This window comes from Salvelinus namaycush, chromosome 7 (genome assembly GCF_016432855.1).
Source record: "Salvelinus namaycush isolate Seneca chromosome 7, SaNama_1.0, whole genome shotgun sequence".
NCBI classification, from domain to species: Eukaryota; Metazoa; Chordata; class Actinopteri; order Salmoniformes; family Salmonidae; genus Salvelinus; species Salvelinus namaycush.
This window is the reverse complement of record NC_052313.1, coordinates 41,957,520-41,975,207: the sequence shown is the minus strand read 5'-3', so window position 1 is coordinate 41,975,207 and position 17,688 is coordinate 41,957,520. Positions and strand designations below refer to the sequence as shown.

At 43.5% G+C, this 17,688-nt stretch overlaps 1 protein-coding gene across 1 annotated transcript in view; it reads right to left on the bottom strand.

The window, feature by feature from the left end:
• Positions 1–722: 722 nt before the first annotated feature.
• The window catches only part of LOC120050722 (low-density lipoprotein receptor-related protein 1B-like), a 172,120-nt gene continuing 155,154 nt past the window's right edge, over positions 723–17,688 (bottom strand). Inside the window, exons 76-89 of the mRNA XM_038997286.1 lie at positions 17,054–17,277; positions 16,706–16,812; positions 16,343–16,459; positions 14,596–14,769; positions 13,763–13,888; positions 12,566–12,730; positions 10,720–10,881; positions 10,194–10,368; positions 8,566–8,670; positions 4,385–4,461; positions 3,599–3,689; positions 1,903–2,053; positions 1,562–1,657; positions 723–866 (exon numbers count right to left, since the gene is read on the bottom strand). Coding sequence (XP_038853214.1) covers positions 723–866; positions 1,562–1,657; positions 1,903–2,053; positions 3,599–3,689; positions 4,385–4,461; positions 8,566–8,670; positions 10,194–10,368; positions 10,720–10,881; positions 12,566–12,730; positions 13,763–13,888; positions 14,596–14,769; positions 16,343–16,459; positions 16,706–16,812; positions 17,054–17,277 — 1,914 coding nt within the window. The remainder of the gene's footprint in view (positions 867–1,561; positions 1,658–1,902; positions 2,054–3,598; positions 3,690–4,384; positions 4,462–8,565; positions 8,671–10,193; positions 10,369–10,719; positions 10,882–12,565; positions 12,731–13,762; positions 13,889–14,595; positions 14,770–16,342; positions 16,460–16,705; positions 16,813–17,053; positions 17,278–17,688) is intronic.

Sequence of the window (17,688 nt, the reverse complement as noted above, 5' to 3'; positions counted from 1 at the left end):
CGTTCTAATGATGAACTTCGCTTTAAGATGCTTTCGGGAAACTGGGCCCAGACATGTTTACTCAGTTGCAATGTTTTTAAGTCTGAGCAAAAGGCCCTGTTTGCAATCAAATTGGGGAACCAGAGGCATACAACAAAACATTTTTATATACAAAACAGCAACACAATATACATATGAGCAGCAGTATACTTGAAAGGTCAAGAGAACCCCCCCATTTATTACATAGCGATGCACTGTACAGTTTTGTATAAAAGTACTACACGTAATATCTTGTCAGAAAATCCAAGCCAAACTGGACATATATAAATCATATATAAAATTATAAAACTTCTGTTTTACATCTTTTATCGTCATTTGAGAAGGTAAATACTGTATACATGAATGTAGGCTGTGACACCATAGTACACTTTTTTTGTTGTCCTTTCCTTGCGACACATTGATTAGCGATTGATTAGTGATCGGCTGGTAACAGTTGCGAGCTCAAAGCCTCATAGCAGGGACTACTTTAGTTGAAGGAAAGTGTTGAAAGGAAGGTCGTATTCAGGTGCTGTTTTTCAGTGCAATGCAAAAGATACACATCGCAGTGTTGCCTGATGCTGCCTCAGACATGACATGAAAACAGACAATTCTAGTGTGATATGGACATATAAAAATCCTCCTTTTCATTTTGTACATTTATACAGCTCATATAAAATATTATACCAATAGCGTACTGTAAAAGGCTATGCAACTGTCTCTCGTATAGTTGCTTCCAGTTTCTTTGGGAGTGGCTCTCTTCTCTCTTCAATATTGATGACGGGCGTCCGACAGTTCTGTCCCTGATCAAGGTATAACTTAGCGTATACTGGGTTGGAGTAGTTCATGGCCTGGGAAAAAAAGCACAACAACACAAAGAGAGTATTACTTTTACACTAAACATGGCCAGGATGAGCTAATAACCATTTCATAAGCCAACATGACTTAAATTAGATTCATTCGTTATTAAAGTATCTCGTATCTTTCAGATGCCCAGCCTATTTGGGTATAAACAACAATCGACTGTGTTAATGTGATAAAGCATTTTGCAGCACGTCCAGAGCCTATTGTTGCTTAACAAGCAAGACAAGGACACTGTCGCTGACATCCCACCAGGTGACTGTAGACAAGCTCTAGCCATGTGGAACACCAGCAGATGGGTTCCTTTCAATTGGAAAACTGGGTGGTTCGAGCCCTGAATGCCGATTGGCTGACAGCAGTGGCATATCAGACCATATACCATGGGTATGACAAAACATGTATTTTTACTGCACTAATTACATTGGTAATGAGTTTATAACAGCAATAAGGCACCTCAGGGGTTTGTGGTATACGGTCTACATACAGTACCACACCCCATCGGGCCATATTGCTTAATTATAACACATATTACACACATTCTGGAGGAAGCCTTTACCGTAGCTTTCATGAATACAACATGAGATCCTGGATTGGAACCCAATGGCCTTGGCTTTGTATCAATATACAGTAGGCTTTTACACAGCATCTCTCCCAGAGAGGACAGTAAAATTCACAAGGAGTTTACCTGTCCAGGAAGGATCTCCTTCGGGAGATGACGAACTCCGTCAGGGTGAACTGACAGAGTGTGCAGGTGACTAGACCTCACACCAACACACCAACCCTACAACACATAATGACCACGTTAACATCACACACCAACCCAACAACACAACCGTTCCAGTTTTACCTTCCAGAATAGAATAAAATACATCTTTGTCTATTGGCTACATGCCGATATCCACACTGGCATACCACTGAATCAATGTATCGGGCATGCGTTCTATGTAGTGCGCTAGTGTGGGTATTGCGTAGCCCTTGTTAGTAACTCAGGGAAAAGGGAGGATACAGGAGTAAGCGTTTCCAAACCTTGTGCGGGTCCAGGGTGAAGCTTGGCTGAAGGTGATTCCCAGCATCAGAGTGATTGTCGTGGTCCACCTCATACATGTTGTACGAGGGGTTACCGATCTCTACGTTTAGCCCACCATTCACCATGGGCTGCCGCTGGACTATTTTCCCCCTGTGAATGATAATATTGATGCGGTTAGGAGAGCATTATAAACCTTCCTGACTGCCTACTATGATACGCATGACCAATAATCACACAACAGAACATGTACAGTGTCTTCGGAAAGTATTCAGACCCCTTGACTTTTTCTACATTTTGTTACGTTAGTCTTATTCTACAATGGATTAAATAAATAAAAATCCTCAGCAATCTACACACAATACCCCATAATGACAAAGCGAAAACAAGTTGGTAAAAAACAGAAATGCCTTATTTACATAAGTATTCAGACCCTTTGCTATGAGACACGAGATTGAGGGCAGGTGCATCCTGTTTCCATTGATCATCCTTGAGATGTTTCTACAACTTGACTGGAGGCCACCTGTGGTAAATTCAATTGATTGGACATGATTTGGAAAGGCACACACCCGTCTATATAAGGTCCCACAGTTGACAGTGCATGTCAGAGCAATAACCAAGCCATGAGGTCGAAGGAATTGTCCGTAGAGCTCAAAGACAGGATTGTGTCGAGACACAGATCTGGGGAAGGGTAACAAATCATTTCTGCAGCATTGAAGGTCTCCAAGAACACAGTGGCCACCATCATTCTTAAATGGAAGAAGTTTGGAACCACCAAGACTCTTCCTAGAGCTGGCCGCCCGACCAAACTGAGCAATTGGGGGTGAAGGGCCTCAGTAAAAGGCACATGACAGCCTGCTTGGAGTTTGTCAAAAGGCACCTAAAGACTCTCAGACCATGAGAAACAAGATTCTCTGGTCTGATGAAACCAAGATTGAACTCTTTTGCCTGAATGACAAGTGTCACGTCTGGAGGAAACCTGGCACCATCCCTACGGTGAAACATGGTGGTGGCAGCATCATGCTGTGTGGATGTTTTTCAGCGGCAGGGACTGGGAGACTAGTCAGGATCGAGGCAAAGATGAACGGAGCAAAGCACAGAGAGATCCTTGATGATAACCTGCTCCAGAGCGCTCAGGACCTCAGACTGGGGTGAAGGTTCCCCTTCCAATAGGACAACGACCCTAAGCACACAGCCAAGACAACACAGGAGTGGCTTCGGGACAAGTCTCTGAATGTCCTTGTGTGGCCCAGCCAGAGCCAGGACTATAACCTGATCGAACAACTCTGGAGAGACCTGAAAATAGCTGTGCAGCAACACTCCCAAAAATACAAGTGTTCCAAGCTTGTAGCGTCATGCCCAAGAAGACTCGAGGTTGTAATCGCTGCCAAAGATGCTTCAACAAAGTACTGAGTAAAGGGTCTGAATACTTAAGTAAATGTGATATTTCAGTTTTACATTTTTTTATGAATTAGCAAACACTTGTTTGCAAACACTAAAAACCTGTTTTTACTTCATCATTATGGGGTATTGTGTGTAGATTGATGAGGGGAAAAAAACGACTTAATCAATTTAAGGCTGTAACCTAACAAAACGTGGAAAAAGTCAAGGGGTCTGAATACTTTCCGAAGGCACTGTATGTAGTATGAAGTGACTGGGTATCTTTTGGAATCTGTCTACTTAGAAGTAAAGACATACCTTTGCTTCCTCTTGCATATGAAAACCCCCAAGGCCATGGTAGTGATGAGAATCACCAGCAGAACCAGTGGGACAATGATGGCCATGCTTCCTGTAACACACAGATCAAACTATTAGAGTTAAACATGTTCAATACGTAACATACTTCCCTCCTCTCTGTAGTGAAACAATACAATATGTTAACATCCAAAAAGCGTCAGGGGTTGGAAAAATAACTTTCCAACAAGGTTCTTCATATGGGGACTGCATTTCTATGGCTCTGCTAAAGTTAAAGTCAGTCTATGGAGGTAAAAGGCTCAGTCTGCACAGTTAAGCCTTGAGAGCAAGTCGACAGTGACATTTCAGACTGCAGACCAAGATCAAATACCAATCTCTGGGAGGGTAGGGTGGTTCAAAGAGTCTGAAAAGGTCTCCAAATCCAGACAATAGCACTTTTAGAACTGAAAATAGACTCTCTTTTTCTTGTAGGATTGTGTGTCTATGTTTGTGTGTGTGAATGTGTGTGTGTCTGTACAGATGCAGGATCTTAATTTGAGCCAGTTTGCTACAACAGGAAAATAATCCTGCAGCAACAGGAAATATGAATTATCACCTGGATTATAATTATGGACATTTTTGTAGGGGTTGATACATTTTCCGTAATGGACATCAAACTTTAGAAGCCTTTTTAAACTCAAATACACTACAAGTTTGCACATTCTAAGCAACAAAAGAGTGATCAAATTAAGATCTTACATCTGTATGTTTCTGTGTGTTTGTGACAGCGAGCGAGCAATAACTACTCACCCCCGCTGATGTTGCCAGACAGACTGTTCTTGGGGGCAGGTCTCTCACACTGTGTCCCTGACCAATCAGCTGGACACCTAGAAAAGTCACAATGAGTATGAATAGCTGTCTGTTGGTCAAACCAAGTCTCTTTAACAAGAAGGCTATGGTGTACACACACTATAGCCGTCTTAATTAGGGAGGACGGGCTCGTGGTAATGACTGTATCAAATACATCAACAAACACATGGTTTCCAGGTGCGCCGTTCCGGCCCTTATTATGGGCCATCCTCCCCTCAGCAGTCTCCTGTGACACGCACACACATCTCTTAATTTCATCTCCTCATTTGGTAAAGTCTCAGGGAACATGCATGCATAATTCATTCCCTCATCGAGTTAAAGAAAATAAGCATAATCTCACACGAAGTCTGCATCCCAAATGGGACCCCTTTTTCCTTTATTTTGCACTACTTTTGACCAGGGACCATAGGAATCTGGTCAAAAGTGGTGCACTATGTAGGGAATAGGGTGCCATATGGGATTCATCAAGGTTTGGATGTAATCCAGAGACAGTGATCCATTACTACTTCTCTCTTTCCCCTCCCTTGCCCAGAGGATAGGAAGACATGCAATTACGCTATATGTAATCTGACAAGGGTGCCGCATGATGATGAAATGATATTAGCTAATATTAAATAGACTGTAAGCAGCATTTAATCAAACTTTCATTAGAGGGACTGTGGCTCGCTGCAGGTACCACATGAATCATAGTCCTGAAGGGAATGACAGCTTGTAGCTGACCTATATAAATCACACCATTTGTTGCTTGGGAATATGCTTAGCTGCAGAGAGTTGTTCTCGATCACTTAGCGACTGGGTTATTATCCTGTTTTCACGACATGTATTGAGAGGCTAGGGCAAAGAGAGAAACGTAAGGTGTGCTTGTGCTGCGAATGAGGGGACGAGGAACATGTGCTGTAAGGGGTTCTATCGTACAATATGTTAGACAACAGACAGAGACAGAGGTACTGGTGAGAGTCTGAGTTGGGGAGTGATGTACAGAGTGGATGCTGCTGGATAGTGAGACAGTGAGGGCTGGTCTCGGGAAATGGCAGGAGAGGAGGAGGGAAGGAGATGAGGAAGGAGGGTCAGAGAGGAGGGGTAAAAGTCAGACCTACTTGCACTGGGGTTTGTTTAAGGCAGTTAACGTGCAAATCCCTGTATTCTGACAGTAGTTATCACACGGATTGGCCCGCTGGTCACAGCGCTGGTTCAAGAACCCAGGCGTGCAGCTGCAGCACAGAGAAATTATCGCCACATGAACGAATCATATATTGAGGAACACAGAGACAAAGTCTGCGTCTGAAATGGCACCCTATTCTTTATATAATGCACTCCTTTTGACCAGGGCCCACATATGGAATAGGGTGCCATTTTGGACACATAGATAAAAGTAGATAGAGCACAATACATTCTCACAGTCCACCAGCTCGGACCATTGGAGGATACGGAGTATGAAATCGAACAGATGGAGCTAGGCCCTATTCCATCGTAGTGTTTCCATAGGATGTGTGCGTGTTCAGGTGAGAAAGCAAAGCATTATGGCAAGCAATCCATCCAATGTCACGCCAAGTGGGAGCAAAATAAGTTCAACTGCAGGAATAGCCCACAGATTGTTGTTTGAGATCTATGGAATGACACATACACAACCGGTCAAACGTTTTAGAACACCTACTCATTCAAGGGTTTTTCCTTATTTTTACTAATTTCTACATTGTAGAATACTAGTGAATACATCAAAACTATCAAATAACACATATGGAATCATGTAGTAACCAATTTTTTTTTAAACAAATCAAAATATATTTTATTTCTAAATATATTTTACACTTTAAATAGCCACCAATTTGCTTGATGACAGCTTTGCACACTCTTGGCATTCTCTCAACCAGCTTAATGAGGTAGTCACCTGGAATGCATTTCACTTAACAGGTGTGCCTTGATAAAAGTTCATTTGTGGAATTTCTTTCCTTCTTAATGCGTTTGAGCCAATCAGTTGTGTTTTGACAAGGTAGGGGGGTATACAGAAGATAGCCCTATTTGGTAAAAGACCAAGTCCATATTATAGCAAGAATGTATCAAATAAGCAAAGAGAAATGACAGTCCATTACTTTAAGACATGAAGGTCAGTCAATACGGAACATTTCAAGAACTTTGAAAGTTTCTTCAACTGCAGTCGCAAAAACCATCAAGCGCTATGATGAAACTGGCTCTCTTGAGGACCACCACAGGAAAGGAAGACTCAGAGTTACCTCTGCTGCAGAGGATACGTTCAATAGAGTTACCAGCCTCAGAAATTGCAGCCCAAATAAATGCTTCACAGAGTTCAAGTAACAGAAACATCTCAACATCAACTGTTCAGAGGAGACTGTGGGAATCAGGCTTTCATGGTCTAATTGCTGCAAATAAACCACTACTAAAGGACACCAATAAGAAGAGACTTGCTTGGGCCAAGAAACACGAGCAATCGACATTAGACAGGTGGAAATTTGTCCTTTGGTCTGATGAGTCCAAATTTGACATTTTTGGTTCCAACAGCCATATCTTTGTGAGACGCGGTGTAGGTAAATGGATGATCTCCGCATGTGTATTTCCCACCGTAAAGCATGGAGGAGGAGGTGTGATGGTGTGGGGGTGCTTTGCTGGTGACACTGTCTGTGATTTATTTAGAATTCAAGGCACACTTAACCAGCATGGCTACCACAGCATTCTGCAGCGATTCGCCATCCCTTCTTGAAGGGCTTAGTGGGAATATCATTTGTTTTTCAACAGGACAATGACCCAACAGACCTCCAGTCTGTGTAAGGGCTATTTTACCAAGAAGGAGAGTGATGGAGTGACCTGGCCTCCACAATCACCCGCCCTCAACCCAATTGAAGTGGTTTGGTATGAGTCGGACCGCAGAGTGAAGGGAAAGCAGCCAACACGTGCTCAGCATATATGGGAACTCCTTCAAGACTGTTGGAAAAAGCATTCCTCATGAAGCTGGTTGAGAGAATGTCAAGAATGTGCAAAGCTGTCATCAATGCAAAGGGTGGCTATTTGAAGAATCTCAAATATATTTTGATTAATTTAACACTTTTTTTGGTTACTACATGATTCCATATATGTTATTTCAGAGTTTTGATGTCTTCGCTATTATTCTACAATGTAGAAAATAGTCCAAATAAAGAAAAACCCTTGAATGAGTAGGTGTTCTAACATTTTTGACCGGTAGTGTAAAGCCCTCTAGGTACGTGTCGTCTTTCTCCACCACCAATTCAATACAACAAGCAAAAGGATAAAAGCAAAAAACTAACTAAACAAAAAAAAAACGCCTCTGTTTTGATAATAGGCTGAGGGATGGGCCTGGAGAAATGTAACCACTCTCAAATTGATAGCCAGAGCTATGAATGCAAGGGCTGACCGTCCATGATATCACAATTATAGTTTAACAATGTTTTAAGGATATACAGTGTTTGTTTACATTGACATTGTTTACAAACATTGGAGTAAAATAAGATTATATTTTGGGTTCTGATGGGGTAGGACAGCTGAACTATGCTCATGAGGCATTTATACGTTATATTATTCAAGAATCAATGGGTATATATTATTAATTTGGCTATACAGACTGTATAATACTGAATATGAGTAATTTCAAAAGTCAAAAAAATGGATGACGCAACTAAGGATTGATCAACTTTGAAAAGCCTCTTGAGAGTGATGCAAGCCCTAGAAACAAACACAACCAAAAAGCCTCTGTATACTTTAATATATGAGATCATATAATTTGCAACAGAGAAAGGAAACCTGAAACCCTTTTCTCTTGGAAAAACGTGAAAATAAGCCACCTCAGTGTGAGACCTCATTGTTTTCTACTACGTTCCCATTTTAGTATCCAGTCTCTACTACAGCACCTGCTCTGTCTCTCACAGCAAAACCACACAACCACTTTCAATACCACTAATTGTACTGTATCAGTGCTGTGTGTGTGTGATACAACTGAAAGCAGAATGAAGACAAACACAATGGCCGCGTTTACACCGGCAGCCCAATTCTGATCTTTTGCCACTAGTTGATGACGACAACTGACGATGACAACCTACTCAATTGAAAGAAATATAATCAATAGAGAAATACAAACAATTGTGCTGACTTACTGGCAGAACGGCAGGCTGGTCTCAGGGTCTTGGTGACAGGTTCCTCCGTTGTAACAGTATCCATCACACAGTTGACAGGTGGCTGCCACTCTGCCGTTACTGCAGCTGTAAGGACAGGAAAGGAACATGGCAACGACTTCATGAAGCATTACAAAGCACATTTATAATGCATTTATAAAACCTTGTGCATTTGTCTGATGACGCAAGCCCTGAACCATGGAGACAGGAGAATGCTGACATGTGGCAGCGTCCACAGAAATATAATTACTAGAACGGATATTCCTTTCAAGTGAATGTTCTGTGATGGGTATCAGTCAAATGTTCCATTCTAGTAATTCTATATCACTTTATTTAGATATCGCTAGAGTATCAGTAACATTTCAACTAACTATCAAACCCTAACCCTAACCTTACCCTAACCCTAACACCTGTTCTAATCCTAAACTAACCCTTACCCTAACACCTGTTCTAACCCTAACCTTAACCTTACCCTAACCCCTGTTCTAACCCTAACCTTAACCTTACCCTAACACCTGTTCTAATCCTAACCTTATCCTTACCCGAACCCCTGTTCTAATCCTAAACTAACCCTTACCCTAACACCTGTTCTAATCCTAACCTTATCCTTACCCTAACCCCTGTTCTAACCCTAACCGTATCCTTACCCTAACCCCTGTTCTAACCCTAACCTTAACCTTACTCTAACCCCTGTTCTAACCCTAACCTTATCCTTACCCTAACACCTGTTCTAATCCTAACCTTATCCTTACCCTAACCCCTGTTCTAACCCTAACCTTATCCTTACCCTAACCCCTGTTCTAACCCTAACCTTATCCTTACTCTAACCCCTGTTCTAACCCTTACCTTAACCTTACCCTAACCCCTGTTCTAACCCTAACCTTAACCTTACCCTAACACCTGTTCTAATCCTAAACTAACCCTTACCCTAACACCTGTTCTAACCCTAACCTTAACCTTACCCCTGTTCTAACCCTAACCTTAACCTTACCCTAACACCTGTTCTAACCCTAACCTTATCCTTACCCTAACCCCTGTTCTAATCCTAAACTAACCCTTACCCTAACACCTGTTCTAATCCTAACCTTATCCTTACCCTAACCCCTGTTCTAACCCTAACCTTATCCTTACCCTAACCCCTGTTCTAACCCTAACCTTATCCTTACTCTAACCCCTGTTCTAACCCTAACCTTAACCTTACCCTAACCCCTGTTCTAACCCTAACCTTAACCTTACCCTAACACCTGTTCTAACCCTAACCTTATCCTTACCCTAACCCCTGTTCTAACCCTAACCTTATCCTAACCCTAACACCTGTTCTAACCCTAACCTTATCCTTACCCTAACCCCTGTTCTAACCCTAACCTTAACCTTACCCTAACACCTGTTCTAACCCTAACCTTATCCTTACCCTAACCCCTGTTCTAACCCTAACCTTATCCTAACCCTAACACCTGTTCTAACCCTAACCTTATCCTTACCCTAACACCTGTTCTAACCCTAACCTTAGCAAGCAGTTGCTTATCAACAGATAGTATGACCATCTGTAAAGACGGACTATTTGGACTATCCAAATCAAGTGTGACCTATTGTACTCAGACAATACTTACTTGCAGGACACGTTGTCTGTCTCCGGGTTGACAATACACTGTGCCCCTCGACACTGGAGACATCGGTCCACTTCACACTTCACTCCCTCATACCTGGTTGAGCACACACACTCCACGTGGCTCTTGCTTGACAGAGTACAAGCCTTCGAATTGGTACAGTAGTGATGGCAGATATCTGGAACCCAAGGTGGAGAAAAACAAGCTTATTTATTTCCTGTGTTACGTTCCTGGTCTTCCACTGTGTCAGTCAGTGCAACATCCATTTGTTCAGCCCTTGATACTGAGCCGTTGCAAGCAAGCAGCTTTTGAAGGGATTTTCCTATCAAACTTATTTTAAACCGCCAGATATGAGGAGACTGACAAAATATTCCAACTCATTTTTAGTGTTGTGGTAAATGTGGAAACCACAAACCCCTCTCTTCTCATTGCGGAGACTGAATGCAACACGAAATATTGATCGATTGCTTGTCCTAAAACAGGCCAATCTTAGTGTGTGTGTGTGTGTGTGTGTGTGTATCTGACTCACGGTAGAGACAGCGCTCCCCAGTGTACTCGGCCATACAGCGACACACTGGCTGGTTCCCCCTGTTGACGTCACAGGTTCCCCCATTCAGACAGTAGTTATCACACACCTTCCTCTCACAGACCGGCCCTGTGAACCCCACAGCACAACGACATGTAGGCCGCCCTGAGAGATATCGAGAGAGAGAGAGACATAGATGGATGGAGGCAGGGAGAGAAAGAGAGAGAGAGAGAGACAGATGGATGGAGGCAGGGAGAGAAAGAGAGAGGGAGGGAGGGAGAGAGAAATGGGAGGGAGGAGGGAGAGGGAAATAAGAGAGGGGAGAGAGAGGGAAAGAGAGAATGGGGAGGAGGGAGGAAAAGAGAGAGAGAGAGAGAGAGAGAGAGAGAGAGAGAGAGAGGGGGGGGGGGGGGGTGTAGTTTGATTTATTTGACATTCTATTGAAATTGGCTCCAAATTGCTTAGCTGATATAAATATAATCACAAGCATGTCCACTGTCCAACGTCATAATGGGAAAGCAAGCAAACACAAGGCAGATGTGATTTCTCTCACATTTCATATTAGAGATTCAAAACCATTTCCCATCCAAGGGGATGTCCACAAAGAGACCCCCAAGGTCCAATGTTTTCTAAACAGCCATGTCTATTTGCATTGGAAGGATTTCAACTGGTTTCACACTGGTTTCACACTGGTCCTATGACCGCTTGGAGAGCTTACATCTGAAATACAACATCTGTTGCCCGCTCCTGACTGGGATGAATAGAAACGTACTGTGTGTGCTCTCTCTCCTGATGTTCCATCTGTCAGCCAAGAGGTAAGTTGTTACTGATGTCGCCATGCCAACACTAACATTTAACTGTTATTTTACGCGTTCATATTTGACCGCCTCATTTCCTCCCTTCAAACTCCTCCCAAATAATGTCCTCGGAAGAGAAAGAAAGGAGAGAAGCATGATCCACGCCGTTTATTTATATCTCCACTCTCAATTATTTATTCTGAAGAGAGAAAAAAAAAAACTGGAACGGAACCTGGACTTTGGGGACTTTAATGTGTTTTAACAACTGTTCAAAAATAGATAGCCATGCCACACATGAAGCGTGCCGTGCATAGTCATGGTGGCACTGACGTCTCCGCTAATGCAATACCAACGTGGGGCCATACATGCTGTATTTTCAGATACATCTATAGCTTACATCTCTCAGGGGTAGTCAAACTAAGGGATTTTTAACTGCACTTTCCTATGGCTCCCTGACACTGGGAGACACTGGCACAAATGCTCACTAATGTCCAATCAACAACTACATAAAGCAGGAGATTCAAACTCATTCCATGGAGTGTCTGCTGGTTTGAGTTATTTCCATTAGATCGGTGTCCAATTAAGAGCTAGACAACCAGGTGTGGGGAGTTCCTAACTAATCAGTGACCTTAATTGATCCATCTAGTACAGCAGAGGAGTGAACCTGCAGACACTCTGCCCTCCATGGAATAAGTTTGACACATGTGACGCAGAGCGATAGTTATTCAGAAGCAGATTATCAATCATGAAGCCAGAAGTTGTCACAGCAGAACTGGCATCTGTGGGAAGGATCTCATTGGCTGACAGGACAGGGGCCTTGGTCCCAACCAGGTCCCAACGCTCATTTCCCATAGTCATGGATGGATGAGCGCCCTCTCCTGTCCTGGAGGTCCCAGTGGAAGAGCAGGGAGCACACACACACACACACACACACACACACACACACACACACACACACACACACACACACACACACACACACACACACACACACACACACACACACACACACACACACACACACACACACACACGTAGCAGAAGAGGCTTACCTATGGAAGAGCCTGAGCATGTGCCCCCGTTCTGACAGTAGTCTTTACAGTGGTCGACTTCACAGCGCTCCCCGGAGAAATTTGGCCAGCAGTAACATCGCAGCTGCCCCTTCTCGTTGGTGATGCATCGCCCTCCATTCTCGCAGGCGGGGCGACACATTTCACCTGAAAGCAAATGATGTATGCCCACGTGTTAAGATTAAAACCATGGCAACCTTGACCTGCTCCCATTAATATCTAACGAGTAGATTAACCCACCTTTCTAAAAGGCTGGAACTCAAATGGGCTGTACTAACTGTTCTATGCAGGACTGCTTGCGTGGTACCATCACTTTCACTCCAATTTACTCAGGATAAGAAAGATATATATGAAAGATCCAGTCTCAGTTGGAGGTGGATCAAATGAAAGTATTGCAGGGTGACCAGGCAGCCTACTGTACTGAGATGTTAGTGTCCCTGCAGCCTACTTTACCGAGATGTTAGTGTCCCTGCAGCCTACTGTCCTGAGATGTTAGTGTCCCTGCAGCCTACTGTACTGAGATGTTAGTGTCCCTGCAGCCTACTGTACTGAGATGTTAGTGTCCCTGCAGCCTACTGTACTGAGATGTTAGTGTCCCTGCAGCCTACTGTACTGAGATGTTAGTGTCCCTGCAGCCTACTGTACTGAGATGTTAGTGTCCCTGCAGCCTACTGTACTGAGATGTTAGTGTCCCTGCAGCCTACAGTGCTGAGATGTTAGTGTCCCTGCAGCCTACAGTACTGAGATGTTAGTGTCCCTGCAGCCTACAGTACTGAGATGTTAGTGTCCCTGCAGCCTACTGTACTGAGATGTTAGTATCCCTGCAGCCTACAGTACTGAGATGTTAGCGTCCCTGCAGCCTACTGTACTGAGATGTTAGCGTCCCTGCAGCCTACAGTACTGAGATGTTAGTGTCCCTGCAGCCTACAGTGCTGAGATGTTAGTGTCCCTGCAGCCTACAGTACTGAGATGTTAGTGTCCCTGCAGCCTACAGTACTGAGATGTTAGTGTCCCTGCAGCCTACAGTACTGAGATGTTAGTGTCCCTGCAGCCTACAGTACTGAGATGTTAGCGTCCCTGCAGCCTACAGTACTGAGATGTTAGCGTCCCTTCTCATTGCATAGCTAGCTGGTTGACAGGTAGGCGTACTATACCGAACACATTGGTGTCTTAATGTACCTGATGTGTTGGTGTCCCTGCAAGTCCTGTTAATTAGCGTGGTCCCCTCAGGACAGAAACAGCTGGCTCCGGCAGGGTTGAGCAGACACAGGAAATCACAGTCCATCCTTGGGCACGGATTGGACACTGACACGTCCAATGGGATAAAGGTTAGAAAGCAGGACGTGTGAGTTTGTAGAGTGTAGTACATAGACGACTGTGCTCTGTACCACTGAGTTGTTTGAGTGGACCTGGCTGGTTGCAGTTAGTGTAAAATGCACAGACAGCACCGAATGCACTATGTAACTCAGACAAAAATAATGAATATCAAGATGACACACACTAAGAGAAAGTCATATTCTGTCATATGAAAGGCTCAAACTTTTCAAAGTCAAACATGAGATCCTTTTTTATTGTGTTTAACTGAGAGAGAGAACAACAGTGTGATCCGCTGGGCTGGAGCTAGGGATAATGATGCATCAGGGAGGGCTTCAACTGGCCCTTAGAAGTGGCATACAGAGGCATGCAGTACAGTTCCCACCAAACAGATGACCACATTGTCATTCAACTCTCACAGAACACCCACAGAACCAGACGACAGTAAACAAACAACTGCCAGCAGTCATTGGAGAGAGGGAATAGGAGAGGAAAGGGAGAGGGAGCCAGAGATATTGAGAGAGACAAAGAGAGAGAGAGAGAAAGATAGAGACAAAAAGAGAGAGAGAGGGAGAGTGAGAGAGAGAGAGAGTGAGAGCGAGAGACACAGACAGACAGAGACAGACAGACTTAGAGTGAGAGTGAGAGAGACAGAAAGAGAGAAAATAGGGAAAGAGAAAGTGATTGATAAAGCCTACCGTCTTGCTGTTTGAATCGATGGAGGACCAAGATAATGGAGGGTCTCTCTACTCCCAGATGGAGCCGTTCCATTGGCTGTTTTCCATACTTATGGACCCGGAAGACATCATTCCTCATCCCGATCCCATAGATATAGTCCTCAAAGATATCAATCCTTACAGGCTGGGAAAGACCTTGGGACAGAGCAAGTGGTAACAACTGTAACACTAGACTAGTAAGTGAGAAAATGGGTCCTTCAATAATTCATCTAAATTCCAAATAATATAAAATAATATTTAGCAAAATGTTCTATTGCTCTACCCTCCACCCTTGAAGGGATGAGCCGAGCGCATTTGATAAGAATGACAACAACTTGAGGGAATGGACAATTAAAGAATATGCAACCTGCAACGTACGTTGGCCTACGTAGGCCAACGTAGGCCTTTCCTCTCGTACCTGTATAAGGGTTGAAAATGGCAGATTTGGACGCTGATAAGCGCCCACATTGGAAAGAAGTGGCTGTACAGTAACATGCTATGCAGGCTGTACAGTAACATGCTATGCAGTACATGACATCAGAGCTCTGTATGGGGGTTGACTGACAGCCACTCTGAACTTGAGCACCACACGCGATATTTCACCCCCATCCCTCCCGCTAACTTTAGCACATTCTTGGCTGTCTGAGCGAGGGAAAGGCCATAAATTAAGATGACTCAATGTATTTTGAAAGACAAGATGTTGAGGATTATAAAAAAAAAAAAATACTGCTTTGATGCCAAACACCCGCGAGTCCAAAATGCGCGCTTCACATTTCCATATCGTAAAACTCATGTAATATACAGTGTCAACGTTTAGGATCACTAAGTTTGATGTACAGTTACAAGATGACATGGCTTTATACCCGGGGTTGTCCCGATTAGAATGAGCCTGTGTTTGTTGTATTGTGAAGTGAATTTGCAGTGGCACACGCATCTCAATGCACTCATGACTCCATTCTACGCGCACCAAAATGATGACCTGCATCTCTGAATTGCCTTGGAGAAAGCCTAACACTGTAAGATCGTATTTTATCATTTAGCTAGTCATGTTGGCAATAGAACAAGCTTTCAACCAGCCATGCCCACCTGACTCAGATTGCAATTTATAAAATGGACCATTTTTGGATTGTGCAAACAACAACAGTACTTGTGTAAAGGTGGGGATGCAGGGCTGTGTTCCAAACAAAACAACTGCAAGTGTGCTTGCTCTAATTCCTCAACGGCACAGCTAGCAGAGCTAAAAAACAGTACCTTATAGTTGAAGACGTTATTTGACTTCCTTGAAATGACTTAGGATCTGTGCACACTTTGGAGAGGTGTGTGACCACTTGGAAACACCAGTAAGACCTCTCACTCAAACCCGTCATTTTTTTGTCTTATGTTTCACCTACCCCAAATTTCCCAAGAATATTCTTATCATGTTACTGAATGTATCCAGAGCATTTTCAGATTTAGTTATCAACAAAAAATGTAAAATGCACATCAATTCAACAGTGTAATGGATTCAGTCTTGTGTTAGGTGAACTGTTGTGTCATCACGTTATGTCTAATCATTTTCCTATAATCCCCAAACGGTTCCCTTTTAATTGCTACCATGGTTATGCATATGCTTTCCATATTTCTTCTGTCGGAAACATTTACATTCAGCCCTGTCCACATAGGCCAATTTCAACGAGCGTAAAGGGTTAAGGACATGCATTTCTTCTGTGTTCGTCTGTGCTTTGCTCACCATGAGTGCTGCTCACCACCACCACAGAGTCCGATCCATCGAACCGAACGCTCCCAATCACAGACAACTCTGTGTCAGCCCAGTACAAACGCTGGTTGAAATAATCAATGGCAAGTCCTGTGAAGATTTAAAACATACCGGTCGCTCTATATGAACTGTTGTAAAGTGCGGCAAACGTTCCTTCTGACAAGTGCTGCATTCTATCAAAATGTATCACTCTACGCTAAAAGAAACAGGATGTTGATCAGAATATGATATGTAGAAAATGAACATACAAGTACACCCGCTCCATACATCCTGCTTATGGGTGCTTCCTGGAGGTATTGTTACATGTCACATGACCAGAAGTTCGAGAGCACCTACCACTGGGTCTCCTGAGGTTCTTCTCCACTAAGATTCTCCTCATAGACCCATCCATGGCAGCCTCCTCGATGTGGGAGTGGTCTCCTACCACTGTCCAGTACATCATCCTATAGGAAGTACAGGAAGTAAGTAAAGGAAGAATAGGTAGTTATAGCAGGTAATAAGGACAGGGCAGAGGGCCAGGCATAATTTGTTGTGTATCTGCCCAAAGAGAAAATATAGTCCAAAAATTGGCAATCTGATATGTGGTTGTTTTACCTAGCAACTTTAGTTGATTGCACTAATTGTCAATTGCTAAGAACATCTGCTAAATGACTCAAATGTAATTAATGTAAGGATTAATCTTACCCTTGAGCTGGGTTAACAGTGATAGAGTAAGGCTCCCCGGCGATGTCTGTGATGAGACGAGAGCAGTTTGGCCCTCCCAGCTGGCCCACGTTGATGGAATATCTGAGCCTCCTCCAGTGGGCGTTGTAGTAGCTGAACCAATGCATCCTGGAGTGGTCTGTCCAGTATATGTTGCCAGTCACCCAATCTGCAGATATATCCCTGGGCCTTCTGAAGTCAGGACACTGGAGAAGAAGAATGTGTTTACACATTTACTGACATGACTTTCATACTCCTTACCTGGAAATTGATTTACAAACTTAGTGCATGTAGGCACACACATTCTCTCTCCCTTTCTCTCCCTCTCTGTTAAAATACACTACATGATCAAAAGTATGTGGACATCTGCTTGTCAAACATCTCATTCTAAAATCATGGGCATTAATATAGAGTTGGTCCCCCCTTTGCTGCTATAACAGCCTCCACTCTTCTGCGAAGGCCTTCCACTAGATGTTGGAACATTGTTGCGGGGACTTGCTTCCATTCAGCCACAAGAGCATTAGTGAGGTTGGGCACTGATGTTGGACAATTAGGCCTGGCTCACAGCCAGCGTTCCAATTCATCCCAAAGGTGTTTGATGGGGTTGAGGTCAGGGC